The following is a 17,619-nucleotide window of genomic DNA, read 5'->3' on the forward strand; positions in this document are numbered from 1 at the left end:
TACTACTAAGGGAATACCTTGGGGTGTCTTCTTTCTAAAATGGGGTCATTTGTGGGGTTCCTATACTATCCTGGCATTTTAGGGGCCCTAAACCGTGAGGAGTAGTCTTGAAACGAAATTTCTCAAAATGACCTGTGAAATCCTAAAGGTACTCATTGGACTTTGGGCCCCTTAGCGCAGTGAGGGTGCAAAAAAGTGCCACACATGTGGTATCGCCGTACTCAGGAGAAGTAGTATAATGTGTTTTGGGGTGGCTTTCTACACATACCCATGCTGAGTGGGAGAAAGATCTCTGTAAATGGACAATTGTGTGTAAAAAAAATTAAAAAATTGTCATTTACAGAGATATTTCTCCCACCCAGCATGGGTATGTGTAAAAATACACCCCAAAACACATTATACTACTTCTCCTGAGTACGGCAATACCACATGTGTGGCACTTTTTTGCAGCCTAACTGCGCTAAGGGGCCCAAAGTCCAATGAGCACCTTTAGGCTTTACAGGGGTGCTTACAAATTAGCACCCCCCAAAATGCCAGGACAGTAAACACACCCCACAAATGACCCCATTTTGGAAAGTAGACCCTTCAAGGTATTCAGAGAGGGGCATGGTGAGTCTGTGGCAGATTTCATTTTTTTTTGTCGCAAGTTAGAAGAAATGGAAACTTTTTTTTTTTTTTTTTGTCACAAAGTGTCATTTTCTGCTTACTTGTGACAAAAATTAATATCTTCTATGAACTCACTATGCCTCTCAGTAAATACTTTGGGATGTCTTCTTTCCAAAATGGGGTCATTTGGGGGGTATTTATACTATCCTGGAATTCTAGCCCCTCATGAAACATGTCAGGTGGTCAGAAAAGTCATAGATGCTTGAAAATGGGAAAATTCACTTTTTGCACCATAGTTTGTAAACGCTATAACTTTTACCCAAACCAATAAATATACACGGAATGGTTTTTTTTTTAATAAAAAACATGTTTGTCCACATTTTTCGCGCTGCATGTATACAGAAATTTTACTTTATTTGAAAAATGTCAGCACAGAAAGTTAAAAAAAAATCATTTTTTTTGCCAAAATTCATGTCTTTTTTGATGAATATAATAAAAAGTAAAAATCGCAGGAGCAATCAAATAGCACCAAAAGAAAGCTTCATTAGTGACAAGAAAAGGAGCCAAAATTCATTTAGGTGGTAGGTTGTATGAGCGAGCAATAAACCGTGAAAGCTGCAGTGGTCTGAATGGAAAAAAAGTGGCCGGTCCTTAAGGGGTAGAAAGCCCTAGGTCCTCAAGTGGTTAAAGGCTGAGAATCAGAAAAACGAGTAAAGAGGAATTTATTACAATGACACTAACTGTAAATGAGAATAAAGCATTGTACACATGGTAGATCAGGGGTCCCCAAACGTTTTGGATCGAGAGCCGGGTCAACATAGTTTAGACTGCTGGGGGGCCGGAGTATACATAAGATGTAGAAGTCTTTGCGAGCCAGACAGTAAAGCATACCCAGGTGACAACCTGCAGTTCAATTGGACAGCAGTGTCACCTGATGTGGAATTTGATTGGAAATACTGCTTTCTGGCTTCCATGTGGATGGGTGGTGCCAGCACTGCTATTCCATATGTGGAGCACCAATATTTGTAGATGTAGCTGACTGCATCTATAAGTAATACATTTTGTGTGTGGGGGGCCGGTATTAAAGCCTCAGGGGGCCACATTCGTCCTGCAGGCCTTAGTTTGAAGAACACTGCGCTAGATGAAACACAAAGTGGACAATAACGACCACCTTTGTCAGAATCTAGCATAAGTACAGCTAGATTGAGTGACTGCATCAATGAAACAAAGTAATGTATAGTTCATTTGAAACAAATATACATCTTATATGTAAATTGTACAGTTGATATAGCAGTCCTATAAAGGAATACTTAAAGTGAATCTAAACTGAGAAGGATAAGCATTTTTCTTTTAAAAAATACCAGCTGCACGACTCCTGCTGATCCTGTGTCTATAATACTTTTAGCCACAGCCCTTGAACAAGCATGCAGATCAGGTGCTCTGGCTGAAGTCAGACTGGGTTAGCTAAATGCTTGTTTCAGGTGTGCTATTCAAACACTACTGCAGCTAAAAAGATCAGCAGGACTGCCAAGCAACTGGCATTGTTTAAAAGGAGATGTCCATGTCCCTCTCAGTTTAGGTGCACTTTAAAGAGACACTGAAGCGAAAAAAAAAATATGATATAGTGAATTGGTTGTGTACTATGAATAATTACTAGAAGATTAGCAGCAAAGAAAATATTCTCATACTTTTATTTTCAGGTATATAGTGTTTTTTCTAACATTGCATCATTCTATAATATGTGCAGATTACACAACACTCAGCATTCAAAATGAGTCTTTCAGAGCAGTCTGTGAAGTAATGACCTCTCCTCTAGCAGAGAAAAAGTAAACAATTCACTTACAGTTGAGATAATAAAAGTCAGATAACAGCCCTCTCCACGACTAACTTAAGGTGCCCATACACTCGTCAGATTGGCAGCAGATAGATGAGAAATGCATCTGATGATCTATCTGATGCGTTTTTAGAACATTTTTTACCAGGATAAAATTCCAATAGATTTCAGTTTGAAATCTATTGAAATTCGATCTGATGGCATTTTTTTGCCATCAGATTTCCATTAAGGCCAATGCAAACTGATAAGCAAAACTAGCTGGCAGCAGGGGAACAGAGGATCGTGGAGGACCAATGCGGGCACAGGGGGCTGGCAGAAGCCCCAGGTAAGTGAAGCGCTTTTTTTTTTTTTTAGGAGGCTTAAGTATCCCTTTAAAGGGCACCCGAAGTGTGAGGGATATGGAGCCTGCCATATATATTTCGATCTGATGGCATTTATTTGCCATCAGATTTCCATTAAGGCCAATGCAAACGGATAAGCAATCTCATCAGATCGACCTAAATTTTCCACCCTGCCAGTTCGATGGAAATCCATCGAAATCGATCGAAATCAGCCATCGATCGGTCGATTGGCCAACCGATTTGCAAACGATCAATCGATCGTGATCGATCGGTCGGCCAGAAAATCTGCTGAGTGTATGGGCCCCTTTAGTCGGAGAGCTTAATGGCTTGTTTGCATAGAGATAACAACTGGAGTTTCTCAACTCTTCCTGTACTGGAAACAATAAGACTGATGTATCTGATCTTAATGTTTTATTTCTTAGCTGTACTACACATACAAATCATAATATAATTTATTTTTTTTTCGCTTCAGTGTCTCTTTAAGCCTCCTTAAAAAAAAAGTTTCACTTACCTGAGGCTTCCTGTGCCCGCGTCAGTCCTCAACGCAAGACGCTGTAATAGACGGGACCACGGACAAAGACACGCGTGGCCAGGGCTGCGCAGGTGCAGTGGCCTGGCGACTCCGAGTTGGTGAAAACAAAACTAGCTGGCAGCAGGAGAACAGAGGATCGTGGAGGACCAATGCGGGCACAGGGGGCTGGCAGAAGCCCCAGGTAAGTGAAGCGCTTTTTTTTTTTTTAGGAGGCTTAAGTATCCCTTTAAAGGGCACCCGAAGTGTGAGGGATATGGAGCCTGCCATATATATTTTCTTTTAAACAATACCAGTTGCCTGGCAGTCCTGTTAATCTCTCCGGTTGCTGTCAGACTTGGGTTAGAAAATCTGATCTGCATGATTGTTCAGTATAAAGTATTATGCCTGGTACACACCATACAATTTCTCGCCAGATAGATGGTCCAATAGATAATTTTCGACAGGTCCGATCTGATTTCTGATCACTTCCATGCAAAGTCGATCAGAAAAATCGGAAATCAGATCGGACTTCTCGGAAATTATCTATTGGACCATCTATTTGGCGAAAAATTGCAGTGTGTACCAGGCATTAGAGGAAGAGGATCAGCAGGACAGCCAGGCAATGTGCATTGTTTAAAAGGAAGTAAATATGTCAGCCTCCAAATCCCTCTCACTTCAGATACATTTCCATTCGCAAAAATTAGATTTTACAGCGTACTAAATGAACAGGCTCAAATCCAATAGCCTGTTATTACATGTCATTTTCTTAATTAGATCCTGCAGTTGTTGCCATGAAACATTCTGCTGACAGGTCCTCTGCTCTATTCTCTGTCACTAAACTGCAGCTCTCATAGCCCCTGAAAAGCAGGTAAGATTTTCCGGCATAACTTGTTTTTGTAGGGATACACCTCTCAGCAGATTGATGAGGCTCATCAGACTTTATCTTATGCTGTGTTCCCACTTGTAGCCGGACCACGTGCAGCCAGCGGGGTCAAACAGTGTGGCGTATGCTCCAATGGTCCGCCTTGGTCTAGCTGGAGCAATGGACAGATGTTTTACCCTTATAGGCTCTACGGGGAATGCTTCCGCCTGCCCACGATTACCGCGGAGTGCACAGACATACGGTCCAATTGCTGAGATGGATCCTGCAGATCCATTGCAGCGTGACAAGTGTGAAAGGCTCCAATATATAAAATAGGAGCCTTCACTGCCCATTTAGCAATGAGCGGAGAACGAACAAAAAAATGTTTATTCTCCGCTCAAGAGGGAACGGAGCCGCACCATCCCTCACCCACCTCGGGATTCCCAAATTGAAGTAGTAAAAGAGAGCACACAAGGCTAAAGGACCTCATCATAGAGCTCTCTGCAAACAGGCCCGCCACAACAGCAGCATTTAAGTGTTTGGAACATGGTCATAGGGGCTCAGAGGTCGGGCAATAAGAAAATGAGCACATTTCGTAAACATGACAAACAGAATAACTCCAGGAGCCAGATTTACTAAGGTTCTCTAAGGATGAGGGACAGTTGAGAGCCTAAGTGATTCCACCCACATGGCCTTGTATTGGAGTAAAGGCACCACTGATGGCTATAGCTATGTCACTTTTAAAATGACACTTCCAAAATTCTGAGCTGAAAAAAAGTGACCAAATATGATCTATGCTCATCATTTGCTTTGTTCTTACTGTATGGACAGGGCCTCCATTCCTTTTAAAAGTAATACCAAGCAGCTTAAAAAAACAACAACAAAAAAAACAAAAAAAACCACAATTTGTCTTTACCTGGGGCTTTCTCCAGCCACCCATAGGCCGCAAGGTCCCCCGGTGTCCTCCTGGCTCCTCTCCTGGTCCAGCTGGTGGCTCTGTTAATTTGCAACTTCCGCCTGAAGTCGCCAGTACAAGTCCTCGCCGTGCACGTTACGCGTCATCACGGCAGCCGGTGTGAGAGTCCAGCGCATGTGTGGTTCTCTAACTCTGAACCGCACATGCGCCAGACTCTCACACCGGCCGTGATGATGCGTAGCCATCTGCGTGATGATGTGTAATGTGCACAGTGGGGACTCGTACTGGCGACTTCAGGTGGATGTCACCAATTGACTGGGAGAGGAGCCCTCGTGGCCTACGGTGGACTGAAGGAAGCCCCAAATAAGTACAAATTGCGTTTTAAAGGGACTCCGAGCTCTAAATAAAAACGAATTTGGTACTCACCTGGGGCTTTCTGCAGCCCACCATAGGTTGGGAGGTCCTTCTGGCTCTTCTCCCAGGGCCTGGCCAAAAATGGCTCCCTGGCGGCTCCCAGCGACACTAGGCCCGAGTGTCGGGCTCCTTCTTCCTGAAACATCAAGTCTGTCGTCACCACGCCGGCCGCCTCGTGTCATCACGGCGGCAGGCGTGTAAGTACTGCACATGCGCGATTAAACCGTGCATGCACAGTACTGTCACGCCGGCCGCCGTGATGATGCGAGGCGGCCGCCGTGGTGACGACAGACGTGACGTTTCAGAAAGAAGGAGCCCGACAATCTTGCCCAGGGTCGCCGGGAGCCATTTCTGGCCAGGCCCTGGGAAAAGAGCCAGATGGACGCCGTGGGACCTCCCGACCTACGATGGGCTTCAGAAAGCCCCAGGTGAGTACCAATTTCGTTTTTATTTAGAACTCGGAGTCCCTTTAAAGCTGTTTGGTATCCCTTTAAGATAATGGCCCATATGCAATTAACTTTTTCTCCCGAGTTCTCTCTGAAGTGATATTTTCAAACTTGTCAATAAAATGCCTTTTAAATCACCAGCAAGCGAAAAAAATACTTATAATAGTTTTGACAGTATTTTTCCACCTACTTTTTGGTACTTTTTCAATAGCAAAATGCTGAAAAGTTATTTGAAAGAAAAGATGAAAAATTATGTCCTAGGAGAAAACTCAGGAGAAAAAAATAATTGCATATGAGCTGATATCTCCAGTCATGTTTGGGAAGCTCTCACCTCAGCTCCTGTCACATATGCAGTCGGGCAGAGCTCAGAGGTAGGGAGGAGGGCTTCAAAAGGATGACAAAAGATTTTAAAAGGTAAAAGTTAAAAGGTAAGTAGAGACTTACCTCAAATGAGTAAAACGGAACTAATAATTTTTCCACCGTCTCTAGCCACCTCTCTGCCTGAAGTAACTATAAATGTTAATAACACTCCCATAACTTCAGTTCCCAAAGCACGGTGCTTGGGGGTAATATTCGACTCTTCTCTCTCTTTTATTCCTCATCTTAACTCCATAACCAGCTCCTGCCATCTCCAACTCAAAAATATATCTCGCATCCGTCCCTTTCTCACTCAAGACACAACTAAAATGTTAATACATGCTCTTATAATTTCTCGTCTGGGACTACTACAATGTACTACTTTGTGGACTACCATCTAACAAACTGGCCCCGCTCCAGTCGGTACTGAACTCAGCTGCTCGTCTCATTCATCTTTCTTCTCGATCTTCCTCAGCTGACCCTCTCTGTCAAGCTCTTCACTAGCTGCCAATTAACCAGAGGATTCAGTTCAAACTCCTAACCCTAACCTACAAAGCTCTCCACAATCTCTCTCCCCGGTACATATCATAACTCATTTCCAGATACAAACCAAATCGCAATCTCAGATCTGCACACGATCTTCTGTTGTCCTCCTCTAGAATTACTTTCTTACATTCCCGCTTACAAGATTTTGCACGCGCTTCACCCCTTCTCTGGAATCCCCTCCCACAACACATTCGTCACTCGCCAACCTTTGTTACTTTTAAACGCTCTTAAGAACTAATTTGTTCCGCATATGCGCTACCCTAGACCACTTCCCTTTGTCCTAAGACCAAATTGCACTCCTACTAGGTATCCTAAAACACACTGCCTTTATATATTTTATCGTATACTACCCCTCCTCTTGTTTCCCCCCATTCCCTTTAGATTGTAAGCTCGCAAGGGCAGGGCTCTCTCCCCCTTTTGTGTCTTGGAAATCGTTATACATTTTATTCATCATGTTACTTTTATCAATGTCATTACCACTTCTGTATTTTGTACTCTGTATGCTGTATCATTTTTTGTATTTTGTCACCAATTATGTATCTTGTATATTAGTGTACACCATTGTCTGTATTATTATGTACCTCATGTTTGTTTCTTACTTTGTACAGCGCCACGGAATATGTTGGCGCTTTATAAATCAATAATAATAATAATAATAAATGACGCCAATGAGGGAAAAAAAGAAGAGGCTTAGTTGTACGCTTGACACACTAGGCGTTGCAATTCGCAGGTGCCATCCCACTTTTTCAGGCCAATACAACATGTACAGAGACAAGTCTGTATAGGCCTTTTATGATCCTTTTTGGGCTCCTAAGTTATCAGATCAGCCCCTGGAGGAAGGTTTCTCTCACCAGGTGGTCGCCCAGTGACCCATCTATAACTCCTTGTTTTTTCCTTGGGGAGCGACCAGACTAATACCACTGGAACCAGCACACACCAGGTGTGAAGATATTCATCCTTAAAGCCTAATTTCTGTGACCCCGGTTTTGTGATTACCCCATTTTTTATATATATACACCCTCTGTCTCATATTGCCTTGCATACTGCACTACATAGGATTCCTGTTCTGTCTCTGTTTCTGCAGGATTCTAGGTCCTCACAGACATCCCCAAGTCTCCATAGAACAGTTCAAGTTGTCTGCTGTCTGTGGACGAGAGCTCTGTGGTTCAAGCCCCGTGGTTAGATCATAGCTGTGACATACTGTATAGGCATCAGGGTATGAAGCAGGCTGCATACCCACTATAATATGGAAAATAGCAGTTTTGGCTGGTAAGAAAGGCAGTGTAGTGTTGTACTTTTCTGGTAGTAAAACAATATACCTGCTACCTACTGTAAAATATGGTGGTGGTTCCATCATGCTGTGGGGCTGTGGGGCCAGTGAAGGGACTGGCATTCATGCAGAGGAACAAGTACACCATTCTGGAATGGCCATCTTAGTCCCCAGACCTGAGTATAATTGAAAATCTGTGGTGTGAATTAAAGAGAGCTGTCCATGCTCGGAAGCCATCAAACCTGAATGAACTAGAGATGTTTTGTAAAGGGATACTTAAGTCAAAAATAAAAAAGGACTTTTACTCACCTGGGGCATCCCTCAGCCCCCTGAAGCTGTATGGTGCCCTCGCAGCCTCGCTCTGATCCTCCTGTCCCCGCCGGTGGCTACTTCCGGGTTCAGCGACAGCCGCCGACAGGCTGGGGAAGGCTGGGAACGCGAGTGATTCTCCGCGTTCCCAGCCGCTATATCACCCTCTATGCTGCTATAGCGTATAACATATACGCTATAGCAGCATAGAGGGTGATATAGCGGCTGGGAACGCGTAGAATCACTCACGGAACGCGACTGTCGGCGACTGTCGCCGAACCCGGAAGTAGCCGCCGGCGGGGACAGGAGGATCGGAGCGAGGCTGCGAGGGCACCATACAGCTTCAGGGGGCTGAGGGATGCCCCAGGTGAGTAAAAATCATTTTTTATTTTTGACTTAAGTATCCCTTTAACTGACAATTTTTATTGTAATAACCAATGATTTATACAGGAAGATCATGACAATTAACAATGTTGCCCAAACTTTTGCATCGCACTGTATACCAGTAATTATCTCATAAATTGCGTAATAAAGTCTGCAATTCTCACCTGCGCTATATTAGTTTTGAGAGTTACTGAAAGAGTGGTTCTAGTAACACAGCGGACAACTTCTGCAATACATTCAGGACAGAGACTAGTTATTTCAAAACTTTTGAGGGTGTGTGCACAATACTTCAATCTAGCATTGAGCTAACTGTGAAAGTAATGTGCACATTTTAGAACATATTCATTGTTGGGCATTCTTCACTTTCAGGTCATGCGACACAGGTCCTTCAGCTCTAAATCCCCCTCTCCCCCACAAAACCAGACCCAGTTTGTAATAGCTCTCCTCTTTCAGTGCATGCTCTGTCTCCCTCCATGCTTCTTGTATCACTGCACTTCAGCCTGGCTGTGAAAGTGCATTTTAAAAGTGCCGCTCATGCACCAGCAACACTTTTGAAGTATGAATGCCCAGAATACTCACGTCGATGTACACAGCTTGGCAGGAGCGTGGACATACAGAGAGGGTGGAGGGGGACAGAGTATGAGCAAAAGGTAGAGAGCACCTTCGGCTTCTGTTCAACTGAAGCTAGTCAGAGCCATGAACAGTGGACAGGTGGTACAATGGGCCTGGCGGACCTGTAAGAGCAGGATTTGAGTCTGAAAATATACCAGTTAAGTGGTATGAAGGTAGGCCAACACTTACCTTCCTTTTTAAACTGTTTTTGTTTTATTATTAATCGACTGTCTCCAGGAGTTGTTTTTTCTCCCTGTAAGTATCATAGACTCGTACTCATCGTTAGTTTGGAATTTTTTATACCACCTAAGGAGGTCCTTAAGTCTTACTTTCTGAACGGTTTATTTTATAATGCAATGTGCAGCTCTGCTTGCCTGCAGTTAGGCACCATCCATACAGGCTTAAATGTGCACTATTGTACAGTATGTTGAGTGAGCTGCTCTACAGTCACGTCAGATACTAACCAGCCGACGAGGGAAGCTCTTGCGATGGGATTAAGCATTTTTTAACATTTCATTCATTATTTGTATGTCTTTCAGGCACCTAAAGAATGTATTATATTATTTAAAACCCCTTTTTTCCACAATAGTGCCCCTTTAAGGCCTCTCCTGCCTTTAGTCTGCTATTTCCACAGTGAGGTGTTTCACCTGCTCAACCCCTATTTCGTTTTCCTACAACCCCACTTGCAGACAGGATTTCTACTGTAATGCAGGGATTCTGGGAAATGAAGTCTGTTACCTATGTTTGAGTGTCACATGGTCACAGTTGTCTGACCCACCCACCAGCTGAGTCTGGAGACACGCAAAAGCAATCTGTACTGCAATTCCAACTAAGCACATCTAGCCTGTATGGCAGGTATTACGTCCATCACTTTGCTTCTATACACTGTTTATATTATATCTGTCAACTTGATGGCTAATAGAATCTGCCTTGTTTAATCTTGGGCTCAGTTAGGAATTATTTATATGAAAAGTTCTCATTTATTCATTTCCAAAAGATATATAAATTAGTTTCAACTAGACACCTATTTAGCGGTTATTAAATGTTTTATTACTTATACAAGGATTTTTTCAGTTCCTTCTTCCAGATGTGTTATGACTACTAGAGACCCCATTATTAAACATACCAAAGACAAAAGTACAGTCACCAAAAGAAGTACTGTATTTTTGGACTATAAGACTCACATCCCCCCCCCCCCCCCCCCCCCCCAAAGTGGAAGGAAAAGGTCACTGCGTCTTTTAGTGACCATGCAGAGGAGGACACAAAGGGGCATAGAGGAGAACGGAGGAGGACACAAGGGGGACAGAGAAGGACACAGGGAGACACAAGGGGGCATAAGGTACAAAAGGGGGAATAATCAACAAGATGCCCCTTCACCATGGATGCACCAGGTTTAGTATACTTTTCCATGGTTTTTGACCATCTAAACCTAGGTGGGTCTTATGGTCAGGATTGTCTTATAGTCCAAAAAATATGGTACTTACATCTCCCATTCAACAAGTAAAACTTCAGTAAACTAAATATTGTTAGGTTTCTACAAATTAAATGTAAAGGAAACCAGAGGTGAAAATAAACAACTGCATCTATTCTTCTACTCCTAAAATTGACCTTTTTTTAATCCTGCTGTTTTAATTTTTGTGCATCAGCTTAGAAAATAATGTTTAATGTTGTATTGTCTCATATGCTGACAGTCTTCCAGTGTCCCAGAAGCTAAAATATATTAAATATTAAAATGATTAACTATTGATTTTCTTCAGTACCTCCTATTGTCAGAGGAGATTCTCTGCCAGAAAAGTGTTTTATGGCCCGTAATACCTTATCAGTGAGGGTTACGCTATAGTCCTACTGCATCCTGACTTGAGAAACTGTCACTTGCATGCCTAATTAACACTTTCAGGAAGAAAAAAAAAAAAAAATCACAACCTAGGTTTTTTTTTGTATGCTTAGTACAGTACTTACAAATGTCTATCGCATCATGTTATCTCGGGTATCCTTTAAAGGGAACCTAAACTGAGGAAGATATGGATTTTTCCTTTTTAAATAATACCAGTTGCCTGACTCTCCTGCTGATCCTGCGTCTCTTAGGGCTCATTTCCACTATTGCGGTACGGAATCGCCTGGATTCCACCGCTGATGAAATCGCATGCAGGTGCAGATTTTACGCGTTATTTTACGCGATTACGCATAGGTTAGGCTATATGCGTTTTTAACCATGTCACTGCCTGTTTTAATTTACATTGGTTCCTATGCGGAATCGCACGCGTAAAAAAACGCATGCGATTTCCCTATTAAATACATTGCATGCGATTCGCATGCATTCCACTCTCAGGCGAATTCGTTGGCTCTTTTGTGCGTTTTTTCACAGCTGAAAAAACGCACATCACCAACACAACAGTGGAAACAGGCCCATCCACTTGCATACCATGAGCGAATCCGCATGCGTTGGACGCATGCGGATTCGCGATAGTGGAAACGAGCCCTTATACTTTTAGCCACAGCCCCTGAACAAGAATGCAGATCAGGTGCTCTGACTGAAGTCAGACTGGATTAGCTGCATGCTTGTTTCAGGTGTGTGATTCAGCCACTGCTATAGCCAAAGAGCTCAGCAGGACTTCCAGGCAACTGGTATTGTTCAAAAGGAAACATCAATATCCCTCTCAGTTAAGGTTCCCTTTAAGTGTATTGTTCCTTACATGGCAGTGAAGACCACTTTGTTTTTTCAAAAATATTCTCTTTCAAAAAACAGCAGTGGTTCACATGGTCAGTTAAAGGGAACCTAAACCCAATAAAAAAATGAGTTTCACTTACCTGGGGTTTCTACCAGCCCCCTGCAGCCATCCTGTGCCCTCAACGGCACTCCCGGATCCTCTGGTCCCCCGTCGCCAGCTAGTTCCATTTTTGCTGCCTCGGAGTCGGCATCATTGCATGTGTTACCACGGTTACAGGACGCTATAGCGGGTGTCAACATGTGTCTTTGTATGCGATGCACCTGCAACGCTTACAAAGATACATGTTGACAGCCGCTATAGCGTCCTGCGACGATACGCGTGGCGGCCCGCCAGCTCAGAGTCAGCAAAAACAAAACTAGCTGGCGGCGGGGGTCCAGAGGATCTGGGAGTGACGTTGAGGGCACAGGGTGGCTGCAGGGGGCTGGTAGAAACCCCAGGTAAGTGAAACTCATTATTGTTATTGGTTTAGGTTCCCTTTAAGATACAAAACACTGCCAGCATTATCCAACCGTGATCCAAGGACTGCATCATCAGACTGAGTAATGAACAGGAACATTTACCTCTGCCAAGCTTGCAAGGTCATTGTTTTTGTGGTCAAAGGGGAGAGTAACAGGAGGATAGGAGCACCAAATGCCTCTGGAAATCAATAGCAGTGTTCTCCCCAGGCTCTTTTAGCCGGGTGCTCCATCCGGCTAAGTTGTTGTGAGCACCTGGCTGTCATTGGCTCACCTCCTCCTATTCTGTAAGCAGAGTTCTGCAGAGAAGCACCGGCCCTGCATTTTCTCATCTCACCTCACCCGGTTACTTTTCCATGCCACTCGGCTACATTTCAATGCCACCTGGCTGGAAAAAAATTCTGGGGAGAACACTGCAATAGTGATCGGATAAGAAAACCAATGCACCTTGCACCAAGCAGTTTCGCCAGGAGGTTGGCAGAGGCCCACACAGACATTAGAGTGCTGCCCAACACAATTGTAACCGGTTGGAAAGGGAATCAATAATCGGTTGTCCGCGGCTTTAGCAGAGTTAGTAAACACAGTTTAGCTATGTAGAGTGCAAGAAAATCTGAAGGCATAACTACAGACATGATATGTTTGTTTCTTGGAAAGGTTTCACCATTGTTTTGGGTAGCAGAGTGCCAGCCACCCCTGTACAGACATGCACACTTGGCTCCAGTGATCATGTTCTTCTTCAGTGAGAGGAGCGAGACAGCAGCAGGAGGCCTCATGCTGTACAGAATACAATAGAAGTCAACTGTAAAAAAAATCCAACACTGCCAATTACCGAAGGCTAAAAGTCTTGAACACATGCTAGAGGGAACTCAGCCAAGGCATATCCAGGGGCCCATCTCATTCTCAGGAGAGATTCTAGTGTGTGTACAGCAACATCGATTAAAGTGTCAGCACATCAGATTTTTAAAGAACAGCGATGAACAAGTGCATTTTTTCCTGTAGTTGCTCCATCGTGTACACAAACTTCCCCTTCCCATACAAAAAGAGTACACAACGCTTGGCTGCTCTTCCACACACATGTGCCTGGAACTGCAGCGCTAGGGCTATAACCATGATCCCTACAGGCGACAATTATGTGTGTATGCACCTTAAATCGCAGAGAGTGGAGGACCCCATGCAAAAGACCCCAAAAAAATGTATTGGTAACACAATTGATATGTTTGTATACAGCATAAAGAAAACAAAACTGTGGTCAAATGAAACAGCCAAGCTGAGTGTACAACTCTGTACAGGGATAGTGGGTAAAAACACTATCGTCAGTCTACATCCTGCCCTTTAGTGAACGTGTACCCAACTCTAGGTGTGATCAGACCCAGTCTATATACTAGTACATGCAATCCATGCAGAAACCTTCAGTCCCCATCACTCTCAATCAGCAGCTGTCAGCCAGCAAGGCTGATGTGTGGGTGTGCATGGAACAGATGAGCTTTGGTACCCAAACCTTGCAGCTGTATATCTATGGATCAGGACATCAAATACAAGTACCTCTCCGTTCACTCACCTTATCTTCCCATAATCTTTTGGACTTGCTTTTTTTTTTTAAGAAAATGCCTGCAGCTTCAATACATTGTACACAAAATGCTACCAAGTTTACATAAAGTAAAATGTCACAAAACATATGTGGCAATTGTTTTACATAATCTTACACTACTGAAACATTTTGTTTGATGTCAGTGAGTAACATCATATGCTGTGCGGTTTATTACCATTCTGGTAAGCTATGGATTTTCATTGAGGAATCATAAAATCCTATCATTCAAGACTTATGAGACTCTACTCAAAGACTAACGCTGTTCCTTCATTTATAGCTGTAGAAGCACCTTGGTATTTCAGTGTGGTTTATTGAACTGTAAAAAGCTCATGCATGTGCGCTGATTGATATTTCTACTTTTTTTTTCACTATTAAAATGTCATTACATACAACAGGTGGCCAGAAGATACAAGTGCAAGTAGTAAAAGTTGCCTAGTTATGAAATGACAACCTGAAGAAAGTTCTCCATGGAACTCACCACAACTTCCTACTTCTTTATGACAGCATAACAAAGCTGTCACATGGCAGCCACCCTGCCAAAACAAGAAACTTCAAACTGCTATCTGCAAATCGATGTAGTCATACCATGCACAGGGCAATCTTTACTTAAACTTATACTTGTAGAACAGCCATTTAAGGTAACTTTGTATAACTTACTATGTGCATAAGCTCTCACATATACACTACATGGTATGGCCTTCTCATCCACCTATGAAATCCACCCATCAAAGCCCTCTCACCTGACTGGGGTCAGTAGCCTTGAAGACATGACAGGCCATCTCAGACTCTGGGTTGTCAGGCTGAGTTTTAATCAAGTAGGCGAAGTAAGAGGGGTCCTGGCTGTTATGGATGAAGCGGGAAATGTGCTGTGCCTTGTGTTCAAAGATGAATACTGCTGTGTTGCTACTAGCACCGTTCAAGGCTGGCACACAGCGAAGGTGTGGGGTGACTAGTAACAACTGCACCTCTCGACAAGGTGCCACACAACCAGTGGGCTCGTGCCTCTCTGCCCGTCTTCGTATTGCTGCCACTAGCCATGGCAGCATAGGTAAGGTGGTCCTACGGTCAAGGGATGCCCATCCAACATACCACAAGCGAAACTTCTTCTCCCCTTTAACAGTCTTGTCAGGGACTGATTGCTCCTCCAAGAGGGGGTGACACTGGTCTGCAGAGCTTCTCCTCTCCATGACTGCTTCTGATACCAATGCCAGGCAACACAAAGCTAGAGAGCGCCTAGAATTAGACAAAGTACAGTAGAATAACCCTTGCAGTGGGACAGACTGAAGCCTCTCTGTGGTTTTGCAGCAGAACTGCAGTAGGTTTACAAGCTCTTTTGCCCAAGTGCAGACATGCACACTTTACACAAAAATAAGCTGCTCCATTGAAGTGTCATTAAAAGGCACTGTGGTACCTCAGAACAAAGTAGAAATGAGAGTAGTGGTGAAGTCTGTCTGGGCATCTACAGCCACATGGCAGGGTCGTGCACAAGTGTGCCTCCGGGATCTGCTTCCCCACACTGCCCTGTCTGTACTGTTTCCTTCTCTCCTCCCTCCAGCAAGCGATCGTCTCATGACAGATCCAGCAGATCGGTTTCTCCCCACCTCCTGCATGTATTAATAAGCAGCTCCCAGCCCACAGCTCTCCATTGTCTCACCAGCAGGAGCAGAAGTAGCTGTGTGTGCCCGCAGCAGTGATCAGCCTGACAGACTACAGTGACTATAGAATCCTATCCTGTGCATTGCCAGATCAGAACACTGTAACGTGCGCTGGGAGGAAAGCCCTGACTGAGAGGAAAACCCTGATTGGTGAGGCAGCAGTAGCCAGCAGTCACTCTTCCTCCTCCTCCCTGCAGAGAGAGAGCACGGCTAGTCGGCTACCCCCACCTCTTCCTTCCACACCACGGAGGGGGGCTGCATTTATACACACACCCCCTGCTTGCCTGCACTAATGTCATCACCTGAGGGTTCCCACCATAGAGTTGTGTGTCTGCACATGGGAGGCGTGCGGCCATCTGTGTGTGCGCCTGTCATTCAGTCCCCAGGGCGGGGACGTAGCTCAGCTGCACACTGATAGTGATCTCCTTACGTGCTTATTAGGCAGGTCAGTGTATGCAGGAAGGAAGAGAAGGTCCATGCTACGCCATGTGCTGAGGCCAACCTGCCCTCCAGTCCACTGTAGTGGACAGACAGGCTAAACAATCAGACCAAAACTTTACTTTTATCTTACCTCTCCTCTTAAAGTGAATGGGAACCGCATTTTTTAAAAAATGAAGCAAATACCTAAGGAGAGGGGAGGCTTTGGGTCGTATAGAGCCTTCCGTCTCCTCTCTCGTTGCTCTCTATCCTGTGCTGGCTCCAACCCCCTCAAGTCTTCGGGAGCCGTGTCCTCCCGAAGACGTGTGGCTCCATACTGCAGAGGCGTGAGCGTGCTGCGCAGTACAGGGCCGCCCTTCTTCAGGAGCACTTGGGCTCCCTGAAGACTTGAAGCCTCCTTCGGCCGGGTAAAGCAGTATTTGACTAATTTAGTCAAATACTGCTACCGAGCGAGCCAGCACTGGAACAAGGGGACCAGGAGAGGAGCGGAAAGGCTATATAGGACCCAGAGCCTTCCCTCTCCTTGGGTAAGTATCTGTCTCATTTTTTTAAATGCGGTTCCCATTCACTTTAAAGAAAACTGTAATGTCAAAAAAAACACAAAACCTTTCACTTACCTGGGGCTTCTGCCAGCCCCCTGCAGCCTCCGTGCCCGCGCAGTCTCTGAACGATCCTCCAGTTCATTGCCGTGGCTAATGGGCTAAGTTTCATTACCGCCGACTTGCAAGTCGACGGCCATTGCGCCCCTGGCCGTGCGTGTCCTCATTCTACTCTCGTCGATGGGAGCATTATGCACTGGTGCAATACGAGAAAACCTTGTACTGCGCCTGCGCAGCACTATCCCAGCGAGGGGAGAGCGAATAGAAAGGTGCAGTGGCCGGCGACTTACGATTACAAAACTATGCCGCGACTAGGGACCGGAGGATCGTTCGTTTAGACAACGTGGGCACATGGGTCCTGGCAGAATCCACAGGCAAGTGAAACTCCTTTAAAGTATGGTGACCAGACGTCCCGGATTGCCCGGGACACGTCCCGGATTCGGGGTCCGCTGTCCCAGGCAGCATGAGGTCCCGGGAAATGTCCCGCTTTCAGCAGCGGGACGTCCCGGCCTCGGGACTCTGGTCACTCTCTCCGCATGAACTGGTAGCGGCGTCTATAGACGCCGTGCCAGTTCATTGCCCGCAGCCCCGCTCCAGCCTCCTTCTTCCGGTGTCTGTTCCGACACCGGCAGGCGAGCAGGGCTACGGCAAGATGGCTGCCGAAGCCCTGTACTGCAGACTATTTGTGTCTCCAGTACAGGGATTCGGGTGCCATCTTGCCGTAGCCCTGTCAGCGCGGGAGCTATG

The 17,619-nt window shown here is 44.9% G+C and overlaps 1 protein-coding gene across 2 annotated transcripts in view; it reads right to left on the reverse strand.

The window, feature by feature from the left end:
• The window catches only part of TBC1D4 (TBC1 domain family member 4), a 215,315-nt gene extending 199,280 nt beyond the window's left edge, over positions 1-16,035 (reverse strand). Inside the window, exon 1 of one of the 2 annotated variants that reach the window (XM_068267859.1) lies at positions 14,921-16,035. In XM_068267859.1, coding sequence (XP_068123960.1) covers positions 14,921-15,367 — 447 coding nt within the window. In that variant the 5' untranslated portion in view covers positions 15,368-16,035. The remainder of the gene's footprint in view (positions 1-14,920) is intronic. The other variant, XM_068267860.1, reaches the window with a different exon arrangement.
• Between the last annotated feature and the right edge of the window lie 1,584 nt (positions 16,036-17,619).

This window comes from Hyperolius riggenbachi, chromosome 2, assembly GCF_040937935.1.
Source record: "Hyperolius riggenbachi isolate aHypRig1 chromosome 2, aHypRig1.pri, whole genome shotgun sequence".
NCBI lineage: Eukaryota > Metazoa > Chordata > Amphibia > Anura > Hyperoliidae > Hyperolius > Hyperolius riggenbachi.